The sequence below is a fragment of the Rana temporaria genome, chromosome 1 (assembly GCF_905171775.1).
Source record: "Rana temporaria chromosome 1, aRanTem1.1, whole genome shotgun sequence".
NCBI lineage: Eukaryota > Metazoa > Chordata > Amphibia > Anura > Ranidae > Rana > Rana temporaria.
This window is the reverse complement of record NC_053489.1, coordinates 55,426,817-55,446,202: the sequence shown is the minus strand read 5'-3', so window position 1 is coordinate 55,446,202 and position 19,386 is coordinate 55,426,817. Positions and strand designations below refer to the sequence as shown.

Below are 19,386 nucleotides of genomic sequence, written 5' to 3'. Positions count from 1 at the left end.
GCCTGCCGTGGAGCATACACACGGCCGGGTTTCCCGACCAAAGCTCACATGACAGTTTTCCTGCCAGGAAAACCGGTCGTGTGTAGGGGGGAAAGAGCTACCGAGCAGGTTCTCGGTTTTTCCCCTTGGTTTTCCCGGGTGACATTTTACCGCCATGAAAACCGATCGTGTGTACAAGGCATAAGTCAAAGATCACCCATGTGGGGGTGAAGTAGGCAAGCCTCCAATAGTGTATTAATGTACCACAAACCATGTTGTTAAAAGATGACATCTGATTGCATCAAAATTCCGTAAAAATCGCTCAAATTGATAATCGTCCACCTCTCGCATCTCTTCCGGTCCTTTGTGTGCCCTGGCCAGGCCCTACGTGTTGTGTTGTGTCACATGACTTCCCCTGAGGAATCTGTGCCTCCCCTCTGTGATAAAAGGGGTACATGGTAACCCTTGTTACTCATTCACACACAATAGAAAGTATTTTATAAAAAAAAAAGGTCACACAATGGTACACCCAATGTAAAATTTGTCGGCCGGCAATGTAGAACTATTTGGTTATGATCGATGATGACCTGCAGGCACAAACGGGAAAAAGCACAAAATAAATTCCTCTCCTACTGGAATCTCAATGCAACTGACAGTTCTCCGGTGCTGCAGTAAAAGGCACCGCTGGGAAACCTGGCAAATGCAACTGGCTAAATATGACCATATTTGGTTAATAATGTCAACCAGGATGCCCGCTGGCTCATTTACCATTTTAAGCAAGCAAGCTCCCAGAAATTTCATTTAGTGGTGGGCGGGCAAACTGGCAAAATATGGCCATTTTAGTTTGGCATACAGCTCAGATTCATGGTCAATCTGAGCCCGAAGTTCATCCCTATAATCCACTAGGCAGTGATGGTGGCACATGAGCACTGATTTCAGTGTTTAGTCATTATGAATATCTGAGGTCATTCTATAAATGCACCTCTCCCTAGTGAATAATTAATTTTGGGGAAAATTAAAACCTAAACAAAGGCACGGAAAAACATTGCCTCTACCACCATTGCCTAGTGTCGCTAGTCACCACTTAAAAATTGTAGAACTGAGTCAGGAGGGTAATAAGCCAGTAATTAAGTAAAAAAAACTTGGAAAGTTCCCAGGTATGCATATGTGATCAGAGAATGGTCTTGATTCTAATGATGCCCAGCATAATGCTATTTTTCAGAGTATGCTCTGTTCTTTACTAAAACATGAAAATAAGCCATTAAGTGACATTTATTTATGGCCATGCTCCCATATGTTCTACTAGTTGATCTATTAATTTTGAATTCTTAAAAACATGCATTGCTTTGGGCATAACTTCCTCTTCATTTTTTCTTTTTCTTATTCTTTTTTTTTTTTTTTATATTCCTATAGAGAGCACACCAGAGAGTTGGTGGATTTGTAACTTTTCAGTAGAAGTTGAACTCTGTCCTATAAATTGCCACAAGTCATGGTCTACTCTTTGTTTTATAATGGAAATGACGAAAAAAGAGGAAAGGTCTGGTGTCCCCAGTGACACACTTCCATCCCTGTTGCATATAGTCAAAACAAAAGGATTCGCCCTGGGACTTTAAATGAAGTGGGTAACGTTTCCACCAGTAAAGATAACAGTAATTGTATAGTATATAATTTATTCAAGTAAAATTATTTACATGCGTAAAGTAAAATTGTTACATACATAGATGACACCAACAATTGCCAATTGAAACGATACATAAACAATAAATATTAGTACACAAGTATAATAGTGGACAGAGTACAGGGGCATCGTACTACCCGACTAGCCTAGTTTCGCAAGATCCAGCTCGCTCTTCAGGGGTGTGTAACACTGTACCTAGGATTAAAAAGTATATCTGTTTGGCAATCTGGCATAGTATTAGTTGTAAAGGCACAGGGCAGGAGGGGTTGTGGGTCCCCATACTCGCCACTGAGCTTGACCATGGCTACAAGTGTGCAGCCCCAAGACGGCGGCAGCAGCAGATGCCTCACCCGGGAGCTGAGGGGGCGGAGTTAACAAGGGACCCCTCCAGGGGCCAAACGGAGAGCAGGCATTGCATAGGTATAGTGATGTATCCATAGAGACCTCATAGTCCATAAAAAGTATAGGCTGTGAACATAAGTGTTTTATCAGACTAGTAAAGTAGAATCAATCAATATTAGCATAGAATTATGTCTGAATGAAGGGCATGGGCCAAAAATGGTAGCGAGATAGTTAGAAACATAAGATATCAGAGGGATACTAGCAGATGACAGTATAGAAAAAGGTGAACTGTGAGTGTGTGTGTGTGTGTGTGTGTAGTGATGTGTCGCCAAAAACTTTTGTTAATCCATACAGGAGTATAGGCTATAAATGTTTGTCAGGTATCTGAAATAGTAAAGTGAAATTAATGAGTATTAGCATAAGGATGTATATATCTCAGTAAAGGGCCTTGCCAAACGTATATACTTTTTCATCCTAGGTACAGTGTTGCACACCCCTGAAGAGCGAGCTGGATCTTGCGAAACTAGGCTAGTCGGGTAGTACGATGCCCGTGTACTCTGTCCACTATTATACTTGTGTACTAATATTTATTGTTTATGTATCGTTTCAATTGGCAATTGTTGGTGTTATCTATGTATGAAACAATTTTACTTTACGCATGTAAATAATTTTACTTGAATAAATTATATACTATACAATTACTGTTATCTTTACTGGCGGAAACGTTACCCACTTCATTTAAGTCCCGAGGCGAATCCTTTTGTTTTGACTATAATGGAAATTAAGAAATTTTGTTTTAGTATATTCATTTGAATTAACTGCTGCATGTGTAACAGCTTTTATTTTTCTTCTCTTTTGCCTTCCCTATTTAACTTCAGTTCTACTGAAATCTCCACTACCTGTAATTTCACCATTGCCTTTTTAGGCTGTTTGAAGAGACCTCAAGTAATGATGAATATTATCTTTAAATATAGCTGTGAAATTACTTCCTGGGGGGGAAAAAAAAATTGAATTTGAAAAGTGTAGGTTCATCAAAGGTGGGAAGATGATTTGCGTTAATTTGTAACTCTGAAAGGAACTAATTTGGTGGAAGTCTAGCAGACATATGGTGGCTATGAAAAGTATTTAGTACGCATCAGGTTTTTGGCAGGGATGAGATTATCATGCAGGGCAGACTGGTGATTATAGGATGTAGAGTTCCTGTCTGTTCTTTATGAAAGAAAGTTGGCTATTTACGTTCACGCTACTACAGTCAATCTGTAATAGGTGTTGGAAAGGAGCCAATTTAAAATGGAGTGTTTATCTGCTGTACTTCTAAATAAAAATGTGTGTGTGTGTGTGTATAGATTATACATTTTCCACGTTGGCAAACTGTGCTGCCAGCATCTAGAACAGTCAGACCACCGCTGTAAAAAGAAAGCTCTCCTGCAGTTTTGAAATGCATGCGCGGGAGCCGCCAGTCACAGCACAATCTACTTTAGAATCGGAACGCTCGCTGTTTCTAAAGTGCGTTGCGCTATTGTCTACTGCACATGCACTATAGACATCGGCGCCCGTCTCATTTGGAAATTTCTCCTAACCCATGGAGGTTTTGGGATATATTTCGAGCACCTACAGGTAAGCCTTAATCTAGGCTTACTTGTAGGTAAAAGTGGTTGTAACAGGTTCACAACCACTTTCAAGGTGGGGTTAGGTGTGTTGGGAGTGCTGAACTGTTTTTTGTGTATAAGAATGTGTCTGTCTGTCCTAGTGCAGCAGGCACACCCTCCTCCTCCTTTTCCTCCTTCCTCCTCTTCTTTTTTTTATTTTTCTTCATATTTTATTTGTTTTCATGTATTTACTTAGTGCTGAGACTCTCTGAAAAGAAGACAACTTACAATACAGCGTTAAGAAAGATAACTGTGCATAAGAGCCAATCACTGCAAACTGAAGTCGGTGCCATTTTAGAAAGATGTAGGCAGGTTTCCCTGCATTTGGTGGCACTGTGACTTTTTTATAAAGATGAAGTGGAGTAGGTTAGGTGGATTGTCCCAGTGACAGACCCAACCCGGACGGGGGCTTTTGGAGGGCGCTGCAGGCTAGCCACTGACTATGGGTCCTGTTTTTTTTAATGGGATGCTATTCTTTGGAAGGTGTGTGCCTGGGCGACCTTTTTTGAAGTAGCTTTACTTCGGATTCAAGTCCCATGTCTCTCAAACACACAGACTCTGGGAATTGACGAGCCCGAATACTTATTTGGGGCCTCTATGCCCAAACCAGCATTGACTGCTTCCTCCTAGATTCAGAGGATATGTGTGTTTTCTATTCAATAGACAGTGATTCCTTTTGGTCTGTGCCTCAACATCTTGTCTGTGTACGATGTTTGGGGTAAAGGGCTAGTATTAACTCTGTCTTTCTGTCTGAAGGGTTTGGAGGGCAGGAGGCACTGTTTGGTGGAAGCACCCAAGCAGGGTGCCAAGCGGTCCATCACAGTCCCCTCATACAGTAGACTGTTGTCAGCATCGCAGAGGAACCCACTGGCTGTCTGAGTGCTGCAACCTCTGGGGACATCTTTGGTGTGTGACCTATAAAATAGGGTTCTCGCATCATTCGGGCATACCTGGATGAGTAATAGTGACCTGCTTGATGAAGAAAGTGTATAGCACAGGAAAACGTCACTGGTGTGTCAGATCAGAACAGGTTAATGCCTGCCTTGAAGAAACATTCCGGTATCCGGTTTAGATACACGGATATCCTTTCAGTAGCATGACCATGACATCCAGCTAAAGTGTGTTTGTGTGTGTGTGTGTGTGTGTGTGTGTTTGTGTTTTTTTTTTTTTTTTCCGGTAATACAGGCCTAAGCCTGGTAACACTGTGTGAGCATCAACTGCCTTGATGCTCACACAACATGATACAATACTGTGCTTTTATCTCGTGCTGTAAATAGATTTTAGTATTTACAGTGTACCAAATAAAAGCCTCAAATATAAAACTCAGGCTTATGTAAAATGAGTCAGTGTTACAGTAAAGTAAAACCGATGCTGATTAATTTTGACCTATGCATCGAGGCATTTACGACCTCTGGGCACGAAAGAGCTATATTGAAAGTCCACATTCACTAAAAATACATTTGTACTTCTCCCAGCAGCATCTGAATAAACACCAATAAAATATTACCTTTTACAGAAGAGAAGTCCTTTTCCCAGCAATAGTGCCTGCAGCCTCCTGAGTACGAACATAGAGCAGTAACTCCAAAGCTTGTCCCACAAGACTTGATTTATACCAGGTAGAAATAGACTCTTAACCTGTCAAATAGATGAAAACTCATTCCTTTAAGGCATATAGCATCACATATAGCAGAGTTATATCCTTCAAGTGAACCTGTCATGGAAGAAGTACTTGGGCTGCCATTGCTGGCTACCTCCTAAAAATGCTAGCTGCTAGGCCATGTCAGAGTTCAGTATTTTAGCGTTGCTCTGTGAAAATGAAGAAGCTTGAAGCATTGCTCCAAGCTGAGGCTGAATTGTCTCCCTACTGGTATTTAGGGAATGGGAACAGGCATCAAAGTTCACTCATCCAGAAGTGCCAAGATGTGTAATATAGGACTGATCTCAGACCAACACAGGGCCAATGAAGTGTATTAAATGTGGCCCCAGCCAGCGTTGTGCTGCTCCGGCGTGCCCTTCGATGCGTTTTACCCCACCCACTGGGGCTTGGTCACAGGGGGCCAAGCCCTGGTGGGTGGGGCGAAAATGCATTAGGGTTCCTTTGTGCTGTAAATTTGTTAAAATTACTTACCACTGTCACGGCATGACCCCAGCTTGAAATGGCACAGCATGCCCTTTCAAGACTGCACATGTGCCGAAGACGGAATAATTCGGGGACATTGGAAATATCTCCTAGGTTTAGGAGATATTTCCAGCACCTACAGGTAAGCCTTAATCTAGGCTTACCTGTAGGTGAAAGTGGTCTGTAAGGGTTTACAACCACTTTAAGACCCTACTATAGTGAATGGTAATGGCGTCGCCTTCATCTCTGAATGAAACTGAGGTTTTATTGTATTTTTATTTAATAATAATATTATTAATAATAATACATTTTATGTAAAGCCCAACTCTAGCTAAAACATACTTTGGATAGTCGGGAACATTAGGACTCTTTATCAGGTTTTCACCATCTGTGCTGTAATCGGGAGATATACAGCATGTCAGGACAGGAAATAATTCTCCAATGGGGTCACATATTGAAACACATTTTTAGCTAGGAAAGTTAGAAAATGTTATTGTTTCTGTCTTTGACTTCTAGTCTCACCCCCTATTTCTTGTATGGATGTTACAAGGACAGGTGAGAAGTCTCCCCCGTGGGGTCACAGACAGTACTTGCAAACGTACTTGCTCTATGAAAAAAAAAAAAATTTAAATCTCAAAAAAATATATTTTAACATAGAATTTATTTTTACATATGGTAAGGTTGAATAAAGACATTGGTCCATCCAGTTTTAATGTTGTATGAACAAAATATAAACCATACCTCCCAATTTTGTGAGGTGCGAAAGAGGGACATATTATAGCATAAAGTATACATGCAAAGGACATGTGAACTATGGAGATTAATGCATACAAATTAATTTAATGAAGGCTTCTTAGCCGAAACACGTCAGCATATAGCCTGTACCCGTGTAACCAATAAAATGCTCTTATTCAAGAGAATCCGAGTTGCCAGCCTTTTTTGATTAACATAAAAATGTATGCTTTAAAGGGGCTGTAAAGGTACATTTTTTATTTTCTAAATAGGTTCCTTTAAGCTAGTACATTGTTGGTTCACTTACCTTTTCCTTCCATTTCCCTTCTAAAGGTTTTTTTTTTCTTTGTTTGAATTTCTCACTTGCTGTTCCCCCTCAGTAAGCTGTTCTGGCTGACTAAACACCGCTCGGATGATAAGGGCAAGCTTACTGAGGAGAAACAGGAAGTGAGAAATTCAGACAAAGGGGAAAAATAGCATTTTGAAGGGAAATCGAAGGAAAAGGTAAGTAAACCAACAATGCACTAGCTTAAAGGAACCTATTTAGAAAAAAAAATGTACCTTTACAACCCCTTTACCTAATTTTGTTAAAGGTTTAATGCAATACAAAGCTCTTTGCATCCGACCAAAAAGAGGGACAACTAAGGAGGAAAGAGGGACAGATGGCTTTTGGTTTCAAAAGATTGACAGTCCCTCGATATCAGGGGCAGTTGGGAGCTATGGATAAAACTATTAATAAAGGATATAAAAAGAAATGTCCATTTTTCTTATGCCTAATCTGCACATATTATTGTGTTTCCCAATCAGGACTTGGAGGAGCACTGGGATATTTCACAGGTGCCATTGACTGGGGCTCTACGATTCTCGGAAAGCTGATGGGTTCTGAATTCCAAGTCATGTATTTCTTTGGAGCTTCGTGCTTCATGGTGCTTCTTGTCGTACACTTCTGCAGCATTCCGGAGGTTCCCCTAGTAGAGAACGACAAATCTGAGTCCAAGCCCCTCCTGACGCACAATGGGTTAGGTGCATACGGCTCTATAGACAAAGCACAGAACGGCAATTTTAAGATTACAGAGCCAAAACTAACATCTTTACCACACATAGATGATGATGAAGAGGAAGACCCAAAGGTATGTTGTATAAATTACACCTTTTCATATAAAAGCAGTCATTTGACTGTTTTTTTTTTTGTTTAACTTTTTTTAAAAGGTTCAGTCAACCCTGAAAAATGCAAACTCATTAGGGGTAATATATCTTGTGCTGTCCTGTCAAGTTATCCTACCATAGAGATCGGTATCCTTTTGACCAGCCCTGAACTTGGGGGAAAAAATTGTGAAAGCCCTAGTGTAAAGCAGAACGTGTGTCTGTGTGTGTGTGTGTGTTTAGGCAAACACTTTGAAATTGGAAGTTAAAAATTATGCATGTGTATCGCTACCCCCGAAGGAGCCGCTGGTTAGATTTGGGACGGCATAATTAGGTTACCTCTGTGATGTGTCTAGGGGTGATGATGGTGGTGAGAGCAGTGACGGAATGTCCAGACAGTTGGTTGACGTTTTCAATGCTTTTATTTCTGGTCCAACACAACCAACAGTCAACTTGAGGTAGACAGTATAGGTTGGTGAAAGGAGAATAAACTTTGCAGATTCAGGCTATGGATAGAGAAAGTAGTCCTGCTTCCAATAATTACACTTGTCACGTCACCACTCCAGCCGGAGTGGGTAAAGTGCCCCTGGACAGACCCCTCTCACAGGCCTGGCAGCCAGAGCGCCACTTAGAACTTCTAGGAAGGAACGAGCAGGCCCGGATTTACTCCCTGTGCCGCCCCAAGGCCGGATCCTTCAATGCCGCCCCCCCACCCCCCACACACACAGGGGCCAAGTGATACAGTGGGCGGCTATAGCCGCCGACTGTATCACGGGAGCGCGCCCGCAAGAACTAACCCATATGCGAGAGAGCTCGCATCCCTATTTAGCACTATAACATTTAACTGGCTGCTTGCTTCTGCTTGGGCCTGGCACAGTGGCACACACACATGCACAACATGATGATCAATCATGGTCATCAATCATACCTGCTAGTGTGTAATCCCTGCTGGCTGCTTCTTCTTTTTCTGACGTCAGTCTCAGACCCCCACTCCTGGCCTGGGGAGATGCGGGCCGCTCACAGAGGGTCTCTTCTCCTTACATGTCACTGTCCCCAGCCAGCGGAGTGTTTCCTTACATCTCAGGTGTCACTGTCCCCAGCGGAGTGTTTCCTTACATCTCAGGTGTCACTGTCCCCAGCGGAGTGTTTCCTTACATCTCAGGTGTCACTGTCCCCAGTGGAGTGCTTCCTTACATCTCAGGTGTCACTGTCCCCAGCCAGCGGAGTGCTTCCTTACATCTCAGGTGTCACTGTCCCCAGCCAGCGGAGTGCTTCCTTACATCTCAGGTGTCACTGTCCCCAGCGGAGTGCTTCCTTACATCTCAGGTGTCACTGTCCCCAGCCAGCGGAGTGTTTCCTTACATCTCAGGTGTCACTGTCCCCAGCCAGCGGAGTGTTTCCTTACATCTCAGGTGTCACTGTCCCCAGCGGAGTGCTTCCTTGCATCTCAGGTGTCACTGTCCCCAGCCAGCGGAGTGTTTCCTTACATCTCAGGTGTCACTGTCCCCAGCCAGCGGAGTGTTTCCTTACATCTCAGGTGTCACTGTCCCCAGCGGAGTGCTTCCTTACATCTCAGGTGTCACTGTCCCCAGCCAGCGGAGTGTTTCCTTACATCTCAGGTGTCACTGTCCCCAGCCAGCGGAGTGTTTCCTTACATCTCAGGTGTCACTGTCCCCAGCGGAGTGCTTCCTTACATCTCAGGTGTCACTGTCCCCAGCCAGCGGAGTGTTTCCTTACATCTCAGGTGTCACTGTCCCCAGCCAGCGGAGTGCTTCCTTACATCTCAGGTGTCACTGTCCCCAGCGGAGTGCTTCCTTACATCTCAGGTGTCACTGTCCCCAGCGGAGTGCTTCCTTACACCTCAGGTGTCACTGTCCCCAGCGGAGTGCTTCCTTACATCTCAGGTGTCACTGTCCCCCCCCCCCCCAGGTGTCGCCCCCCCCCCCACTGTTTACTAAGAACTCAGGGCTCTGTACACGGAGCAGTGATGTAGCTGTTTTTTTTTCTCCCTGCAAAGTAATCAGCCACATTGATTAAGTGGTTGTTAACCCACTTTCAGTCATTTGCATCTCACCTAGTGACAGTGCCACCCCATCCCCCTCCTGTTGCAGGAATAACCAATATATTTTTACACTATCCATTCTAAATGCTAATACAGTGTCCCCCTGTCTCTATAGTTCGTTAAAAATATACCTCCTTCACTTCACCGTATCTCACGGCGGCTCCCGTCGCTCTTGTAACAGGCTATGTCTCCTCTCTGCACGTCTTGCAGAAGCAGTGGGCGGGGCCTAGATTTCCCTGCTGACATGACACGAGGAGGACATGAGAGAGGAGACGCAGCCTGTCACGTGATCGCCTGGAGCCGCCGTGAGATACGGTGAAGGAGGATTTTTTTTAATGAACCACAGAGACGGGGGGCACTGTATTAGATTACAGAACGGATAGTGTACAAATATATTGGTTATTCCTGCAGCAGGAGGGGATGGGGCAGCACTGTCACTAGGTCACACGCAAAGAGGGGGGAGGACGGAGAAGACAGACACAAGAGGCGCCGCCCCTTCACCCACTGCCGCCCCGAGGCCTGGCCTTGGGTGGCCTTGTGGGAAATCCGGCCCTGGGAACAAGTCTCTGCCACCGACTTGGCTCTAATAGAATTTGGATTGGTAGTGAGACCTCTGCCACAGGCCTAGTACACAAGAACATGAGATAGTAGAGCAAATCCTCTCAGACTATAACTCGCCTGAATCTTTCTCAGGTGGACTTCTTAGCTTGGGGTTAACGACTGACAGTTTTCAGCATACAACCTGTTAGTGTCCGGTCACCCAGATCCCCAATGGTTCGTTCAAGCCCTATTGGATCACCTGCCTCCGGGTTCTCCTCAGACCGATCCCTCCACCGAACAGCACAACTCGCTTGGGATCTTCTCAATAGAGATGGGGGACCCAGTAAGTCACTGGGGCCCCTTAGCAGCATCAGTTGCTCCGGGCCATGAGGGCCCAGAGTCAGGAACTCCGCGTAGCACGTGCGCCCCGGCCTGATAGGCCATATCGCCGGGGCCCGTGATGTGCGCACACCCTAAAAGTGGGTGCCGCACCTGGAACCCACGAAGAACTCCGAGCAATGGCCTCCGCCACAGAAATGCCCCTCCCAGCATGCTCCGCGAGGGAAAACTCCTCTAATTGGCTGCAGGGGAGAAGCGGCTCCGCCTGGGCCCCTCTGGCGCCACCTGCCACCCAGATATGAAACTGCATCTCTGGAGCACAGAATGACCCACAGGACAGTTCAAGGCTGGCGACAGCCGAAATTTAGCGAATCAATATAGATGAGAGCAAGTAACTCTCTCATCCCCCAACTAAATTTAATATAGCACCTGTACTGAAAAGTACACAGGCGCTACACATGCAAATCCTAAATATACTGTATGTAGCTTGTGAATTCTCCAGATGTTCTCCTAGCTGCTGCAGGCACGGTGCAGGACCTGGGATTCTCAATGACCTCATGGGTTCATCTCTGCTGGCTGAACTGTGCAGAGGTCATATGCTTTTTGTCCTTCCCTGTGCAGAACAGCGTAGCCCCTCCCAGTCCTGCCCTTTGTTCCCCCCTTCTTTTTATTTTTTTTTTAATTTTTTTAAACAAGTATTTTCCAGATTCCTGCCAAAAAAACAACCCTAAAGCCCTGTACACACGGGCAATAATCTTGTCAGGAAAAAAACGTTGTTTTTCCCGACGAGATTCTTCGCAAGAATCTCTTGCTGCCCGATTATACAGACAGACCCTTCAAAAGAACCGCGGTTCTCTTGAAATGCAAGAACGCGGTGACGTCATTGTGCATGACGAGCATGCGCTCGTCACATTCGATGTCGCCGCCATCTTGCTTCACCCTACCTATGCCGTAAAAGCTACCGCCGTAAAAGCCATTTTGCACATTCACGGGTTTCCACGGCGACCAGGTAAGTATACACACTCTCGGGTTTCTCGGCAGGAAAACTGCAGAGAATCTCACAACGAGAAAATGGAGAACATGTTTTCTATTTTTTTCGTCTAGATTCTGAGCAGTTTTCTTGTCGAGAATCCTGAAAGTGATTGGCCAAGGCTACTCATGAGTCACAAAAGCTTAACTCCAAGCTGTCTGGTATGAATTCTACTGTGTAATTTGAGCTTACCTTCACTGTCATATAAATAAACGACTCTTAAAAGCATATTTTTTTCTTTTGCCTCTGTGAACACAACATACAACTGTTATATGACATTCAAGCATAAAATCACAGTGAATAACTTTGCTTTTGTCTCTCACATATAAACATGTGCACTACATTTAGGTTCTTAGCAGGTTTAGCTGTATATACATGTAGGTTATATTAGCTATCTAGGACAGGTTCTAGCTGGCCAGCTACACAGGGTGGATCAGTAATGATCCACCCCGGCCGTGAACCTCTGCTTGCTCAGCAGGGATCGCTCCGTTGATCCCCACTGAGCCGGCGGATGACAGGGGGTTCCCTGCACACTGTGCAGGGACCGCCCTGTCTTTTCTCCGCTCTCCCCTATGGGGGGAGAGCGGAGGGAACAGGGAACACCAAGTGCACTTTTGGCTCTTCAACATCTTTGATAGCGTAGCTTGGTGTGGTTGCACAATCACTTTTTTTTCTTTTCTCTATTCCCTTTTTTTTTTTATCTGTGTTCCTTTTCCTATCTGGAGATAAATATTTTTGTTTTATTGAAATTGATAGGGCCTTCTGGCCAGGGATCTGCCTAAAAAGACCTACAGTACTTTGCATTTCGTTTACCCGATCTGTTCTGTTCTTTTGTATTTTGTTGTGGACCCTATGCGCACTCCTATAATGTTATACACCAGTTTCAGATTGGCAAACCTGCTTTTGCTCAGCTATGGTAATATCCATGGCTGTGTTTTTAAATGAGCGTTTTGTAATTTTGTTTCATGTCTTTGAAAAAAAAAAAAAATATTGAAAATGAAAGTGAGGGCCAACCTCTTTACAAAAGTCCACATGACCAATGCTTATAATGTCATTTAGCAGGCTAATGGAGCAGCATGTTTTTGGTCAGATTTTCTGCATTTGGGTTGAGCTAATTTTTTTTTTTTGTGGAGGTGGGATATTATTATGCAAAATTAGTGCTGTAAGTACAGATGGGGTTGCCTTTTGGCATCAATATATTCAATGCTTAATAAGGCAAGTGCGATATTCCACAGATTAGGTCATTTGGCATTCGGTTAGGGGTTATAGCCAGTGTTTGGGCCCAGGGGGATTAGGTTTTAAAAAAGACAGTCCCCACGAGCATTTGTCATTTGTTAGGCCAGACATTTTCCAATGTTCAGTTGTAATTTTCCAGCGCACTATGTAGTCTTATTTAATTATTAGGTGACAAGAATGGATCTTGGAGTGTTTTTTTCTGTTGCTGTAGCCCACCCTCTTGGATGTCTGACATAACAGGCATTAGGAAATGCCTTTTTGCAAACCGCTTTTATAGAAGGAGTTTATTTGAGCTTGTGTAGACTTCTGTGAACTTGTATAAATATTCCCCTCTAATAGAAAAGGTGTTTTTTGTCCACAGAGCTTAGGCTCAATGGATGCAACTATGAAGTTTATTCAAAACATTATTTTTTTTAAATGCATGCTTGAGTGCTTAATAAAAAAAAAACATAAAACAGTTGTTTTTATGCATAAGACCGAAGTTGTCAAACAAATCGGATTTCTGTTTGAGGAGGTGAGTAAAAACGTATGGCCCATATACACGAGCTGAAAATCGGACAAAAAATACTGCTGTCAGGTCACCTGAGGCCAGGTGACACAGGTGTACTCCGTTGGAGTCAAGAGTGCACTGCTAAGATAGTGAACCCTACGGCTGACTTCTGTGGATGGAGCTCTGGGTGGTTCAGGAAGGCAGATCCACTGGAGCAACAACATGGATTCCACTGGGAGCTAGAACATAAGATTCCCCAGGGCGCGGAGTCTAAGAGCCAGCAGGTGTTCACCAGAGCCTCTAGTGGTGAGGATGAACTACACTGCAATTGACTCCAGGTCGTAGCCCCCAGGGTCTCAGCTCATGGTAGGCTACTGGAGGATAGAGAGGAAGCAGCAGCCCAGGACAACAAGGAGATAAGCCAAAGGTCGGGGCAACTAGCAGACAAGGTTTAGACAAAGAACACACCAAAGGTCAGGGTAACAAGCAGGCAGGGATAGTCCAAGAACTAGCCAAGATCAGTGAACAGAAACAGAAGTAGAGCACATGGCAAAAAACGCACAGGAAGCCAAACACACAATATTGATTAACAAGGCTTGGCTAGCAGTACACAGGTTAATATAGTGTTCCTGTAAAAAGGAAAGAATTACCGCGCTACAAATAAAATAAAACTAACATAAGCTGCAACAGCAAAGTGTTATACACACCAAAATTACTAAGGAAAAAATTGAAGTTGCGCTGTGTGAAAAATAATAAAAACTAAGATATATTACTAAAATATAAATAAGTGATAAACTATATGTGAAAAAAATATTGAATGATTAACACACGTGATTATTAGTCCAGTTGTGAAACAAAGTTAAAAAATTATGAAAATTGTCAGAGTCCAGAAAGTAAAATTTGAAAAAATACGTCCTAGGCTTTAAGAGTAATCCTGATGATCACCAAAGTTCAGCAAAACGGTGCAATTACCACCACCAAAAAAACACCTTATAGAGTAGAGGCTTACCAGAAGGCAAGCATAACCAGCTTGCGGCTGTAAACCCCAGCCAGGGCCTTTATGTGAAGCAGCTGCAGACACAGATACACTGAGGATCCTCCAGGTATGCCATCAACAGTTATGTATACCCAAAAAAACAATAATAAGCTCACATAGTGAAGTTCAGCCAGCAAAGGGTGCAAATATAGACAGTCGTGACTTGGATGTAAATAACCACCACCACCACCAGAGACACCTTATAAGATGGAGGCTTACCAAAAGGCAAATATGACCAGCTTGTGGCTATAAACCCAAGCCAGGGCCTTTAAATGAACCAGCAGCAGACTTCGATGCACTTTGGATCCTCCAGATAACCCGTCATCGATAGTATGCCAAAAAGAATAATGGGCTCACATAGTGAAGTACATAAAAGTATTGCCACGTTTAATAAAATAAATTACACCTACAAAAAAGTAGAATTCTAAAAGCAAGGATTGTGTAAAGCCGGACGGCTTACTCGAACGCCCGTCCGCTCGGACCGTCATGTCATACGTCAGCATGTCACCTTCCCGACGTACGTTTCGTCATACAATTGACGTCGTCTGGGGCACGGGCGACGTACTGACGCATCGCGTGAAATAACATCTCAAAGAAACCAAGCCTCGATCTGAGTCGAAATGCTAAGTGTCCACCTATGGTGGCCTACAAGGACAATTACCAAAGCGGACAAAAAAAGAAACCATTCCTGGGAGAAAAAAAGGTTGTTTAAACCGAACAGACACAATTCTTACGATTCTCCATTTGGATCGTTACTTATGAATGGACTGATCGCCAGTCGTGTGTCTGGTAATAAGATATACAATTATATACTCTTTCAAATATCCATTCATTTTTTGATATAATTGGCAATTTTGTCTGTTCGGTTTAAACAACCTTACAACGGTACACATATCATGACAACTGATCAAATCACCAAAATTACAGTCCCCAAAGGGGAATCCAAGTGAGTGTTGGGGTCACGGTACGGGGAGTCTCTCTCTACTAGTTTTGCGATATTGCATCGCTTCATCAGGAGTTTGTGTCTCGTCTGCTCAAACGCCCATCCAGCCAATGAAATTGTCTCCCACGGCGGCCAAGGGGGTAAAAATGGAGATGGACCTGCGTGAGGTACACTGCAGGGAGTAAGAGCAGGGTCCCATTACCAACTGGCCCCAGTAGATGGTGAACGGATAGGCGCCCAGCCATCCGGCGAGATGCAAACTCCCCAGACTTTAATCCTGTTGAGAACTTGTGGTTAATCCTCAAGAGGCGGGTGAACAAAAAAAAACGCACAAATTGTGACAAACTCCAAGCATTGATTATGCAAGAATAGGCTGCCATCAGTCAGGATGTGTCCCAGAAGTTGATTGACAACATGCCAGGGAGAATTGCAGAGGTCTTGAAAAAAGGGGTCAACCCTGAAAATATTGACTCTTTGCATAAACTTCATGTCATTGTCAATAAAAGCCTTTGACACTTATGACATGCTTGTAATTCTACTTCAGTACACCATAGTAACACCTGACAAAAAGATCTAAAAACACTAAAGCAGCAGACCCTTTGACAAATATGCATTTTTCCCATTCTCATTAAACTTCTGGCCACGGCTGTACCTTGGGGAGGGGGGGGGGGATTTGAAAATGGATCCCCCATAGCTTCCAGCCCTGTTGCTCTGCTTCTTTCCTAGATCGAAAGACACCCAACATGATTCAAGCTACTCCTGTGAGCCAAGACTATCAAGGCTTTGACCTCCAGTCTGCATTTACAATAGAATATTGCAAAAAGTGGCACCACGTTATTGTTACATTGCTTTTTACAGTGTTTATAATTGGCACACTGATAAGAGATATTATATATAATGTGTGTATGTGTATATATATATATATATATATGTGTGTGTGTGTGTGTGTGTGTGTGTGTGTGTGTGTGTGTGTGTGTGTGTGTGTGTATATATATATATATATATATATATATATATATATATATATATATATTAGGGTTGTCTCTATACCGATGCTAGTATCGGTATAGAGACCGGTATCTAGTACCGATGCTAGTATCGATACCAAGCATTTGCCCCGAGTACTTGTACTCGGGGCAAATGCTCTGATGCTTCACCCAATACCTGGGCAGTCACCCTGTATAGGTCTCAAAGTCTGGCTTTTAGTGAAATCGGCTCCTAAATCCAGCTCCTATCTTTTCCGAATGTACAGAGTCGGTGATTACTATCAGGGCTGGACTGGGACAGAAATTTGACCCTGGACTTCATTCAGACTGGCCCACTTTGACAGGTCTCTCCCATGGCGGCCGGACAACTCCCGCACCCCCCGGCCACCCAAGCCCCCTCTCCCCCTTCACTAGCCATTAGCCGTTCTACTTTATTACAGTAGAACGGCTGGTACTGGTAGGCAGTACCAGTGGGGAAGCTAGACATTAATTCACCCGGTGGAAAGAAGCAGTTTGGTGCTCCTCTTATGGGACAAGATTAGGCAGAAGTGAGAAACTCCCAGGCCATAGCTGTTGAATCAGCTGTCTGTCCCCTCCCCCCATGCTCCTCTGTCGTCTCCTCTGCTCCTCCCCCTGCTTCTTTGTTCCCCCCAGGTGAGCTCTGACAGAGGAGCGGAGGGGGGGCGGCAGTCCGCTGTCACTGAAGCCGACCCACTGAGCCATCGGCCCACCGGGAAACTCCCTGTAGTCCCAATGGCCAGTCCATCCCTGATTACTATATATTTTTTGTTTCTTGTTCTTCCCCTTTTTTTTTTATAAATATATATATATATATATAATATATTTCTGTTTAGGCCCCGCCCGCTCTTTTCTCAATTTTGTCAATTAGCGCCGGCACCCCCCTGCTTCTCAATTTCAGGCGGCAGCACCCAGCCCCCCGGTTCTCTGCTCCAGGGGGCCCATGCCTGAAGCTGTGTAAGGGGCCCCTTAATTCCTGATGGCGGCCCTGTCTATAAAGCTTTGATATTTTTGCAAAAAAAGTAGATGAATGCTATATTGGTACATAGGAGGGCTGGAATTCCGAAAAACAAAAAAAAAGAAGGTGAACTTGGCCTTTAATTGTGATATTCTGCTAATACTCGTGGGCTGCCATAATTTCCATAGTTTCATTGGAATATGTTTGAGGATTAATTATAGAAGCCATAATTGCGCCAATTACGCTGCATTTGTTTGACTCCAGAATTCCTGCGATTATGCGTTCTTTCCCTTGTTACTGGGTAATTAAATGTTCATTGTACTTTTTTTTTAAATAATGGCTATAAAAATCACATTGTGCTTCGGTCAGAAAGACTAAAATGTATTGGTTAAATTCCTTCCAGCCTGCAGTCTGTATATTAACCTACCTCAACATGATGCCCCATGCTCAAGATACATTGAATGACCGAATAAGCTGCCAACATTCATGCCACCTGTTAGCTCTAAGACAGCACCATATTGGGTACTGGTTCTGTGGTATATACTGTAGCTATCCAGGACCAATCAGCATGGTTCCCAATCATGTGATCAATATGACATTCAACCATAGTGAGCACATGGCTTCATTTAGAAATGAGCCGAACTGGATGTTTAGATTTAATGACCTTTAGTCACAAAAAGTGTGAAGCATTTTAACCACTTCAGCCCCGGATGGATTTGCCCCCTTCCTGACCAGCCAATTTATTTTGCGATACGGCACTGCGTTGCTTTTTACTAACAATTGCACAGTCTTTTTTTTTTCCACAAATAGAGATTTCTTTTAGTGGTATTTGATCACCTCCTGTGGTTTTTTTTTTTTGTTTTTTTTTGCTGTGCCATAAACAAAAGGAAGAGCAACACTTTTGAAACCAAAAAAAGAAACACAATATTTGGTACTTTATTGCTATGATATCCAAAAAAAATGTCTTCATCAGTTTAGGCCAATATATATTCTTGGTTAAAAAAATCACAATTAGGTAGATTCAGTAAGAGTTAGGCCGACTTATCAGTAGACAAGTCGACCTAACTCAGAATCTACGACGACTTATGTTTAAGCGTATGCTCAAACAGAGATACATAGGAAAAAATGTTACTGCGCTGATCTAATTATCCAGAGGGTTTAATCTCTGGAAATGTGAGCTGTGACTTGATAGAATACACCCTCAACCATAAGTGGAATATGTATATCAGGGCCACAATGTGCCCAATCTTAAATGTGAGTAACCTAAATACAAACAATCTGTGAAAATATATAAATTAAATTTAAATCATGCATATGTGACACACAGTTTTTGAATCACAAATATAAAATTGGTGTATCGGCATACACATCAATCAATATGCCACAGTGCTCCTGTGAAAGAGTGGCTATCGTTGCTGCTACTAGCCGGCTAAATAATGAAAACAATACAGAAAAAAGTATACTTTAATATAAATCACACAATGTGCAATGTGCCAACTGCACCGTGAATTGTCCAATAACTGGTATTGGAAACAGGTAATCCCCAAAAAATTTATGTATGTATAACAAAAAAATATATATAGTTATCAAACAACCAATAAAAAGTGCAATGTGCTAGCTGCACTGAAAATAGTCCAATGACAAGCAATCTTGCTCCTATACAGTAGGTTCCAGCAAACAAAAGGTTCAATGTTGGTGGTGCTGTATACAGACAAGTGCCGCTATCTCTTCCCCCCGATAAAAATGTGCCACCATCACCAATGGTTAAAATCAACACTCACCAGACCCCAGATATTAATAGGCTCCAAGGTGGTGTCTTTTCTTTATCCGTCAGTGGGTGTTACCGTCTTTTTCCTTTTACAAGGTATCCTTAAATCCTCAAAGACAAGGGGCTCATCATGGTGTAGTATGTTAAAAATATATTTATTTAAAAAAGGTAAAAAATAACACTTACAATATAAAGTGCCTCTGACAGGCACTGAGTGTCTTTGGCAGTGTCAACCGTTAAAAGCCGCTGACCAGCATTTAAATGGCGTCCTAGGAGGTGTGCATGCCCCGCTTTTCTCCGCATGTGTTACTACAAGGGGTCCTTGCGTGCTAGTGTGC

General features: G+C 43.3%; 1 protein-coding gene across 1 annotated transcript in view; it reads left to right on the top strand.

The window, feature by feature from the left end:
- The window catches only part of SLC45A2 (solute carrier family 45 member 2), a 185,660-nt gene that overhangs the window by 41,562 nt on the left and 124,712 nt on the right, over positions 1-19,386 (top strand). The window contains exon 3 of the mRNA XM_040338118.1: positions 7,307-7,629. Within this exon, the coding sequence (XP_040194052.1) occupies positions 7,307-7,629 (323 nt within the window). The remainder of the gene's footprint in view (positions 1-7,306; positions 7,630-19,386) is intronic.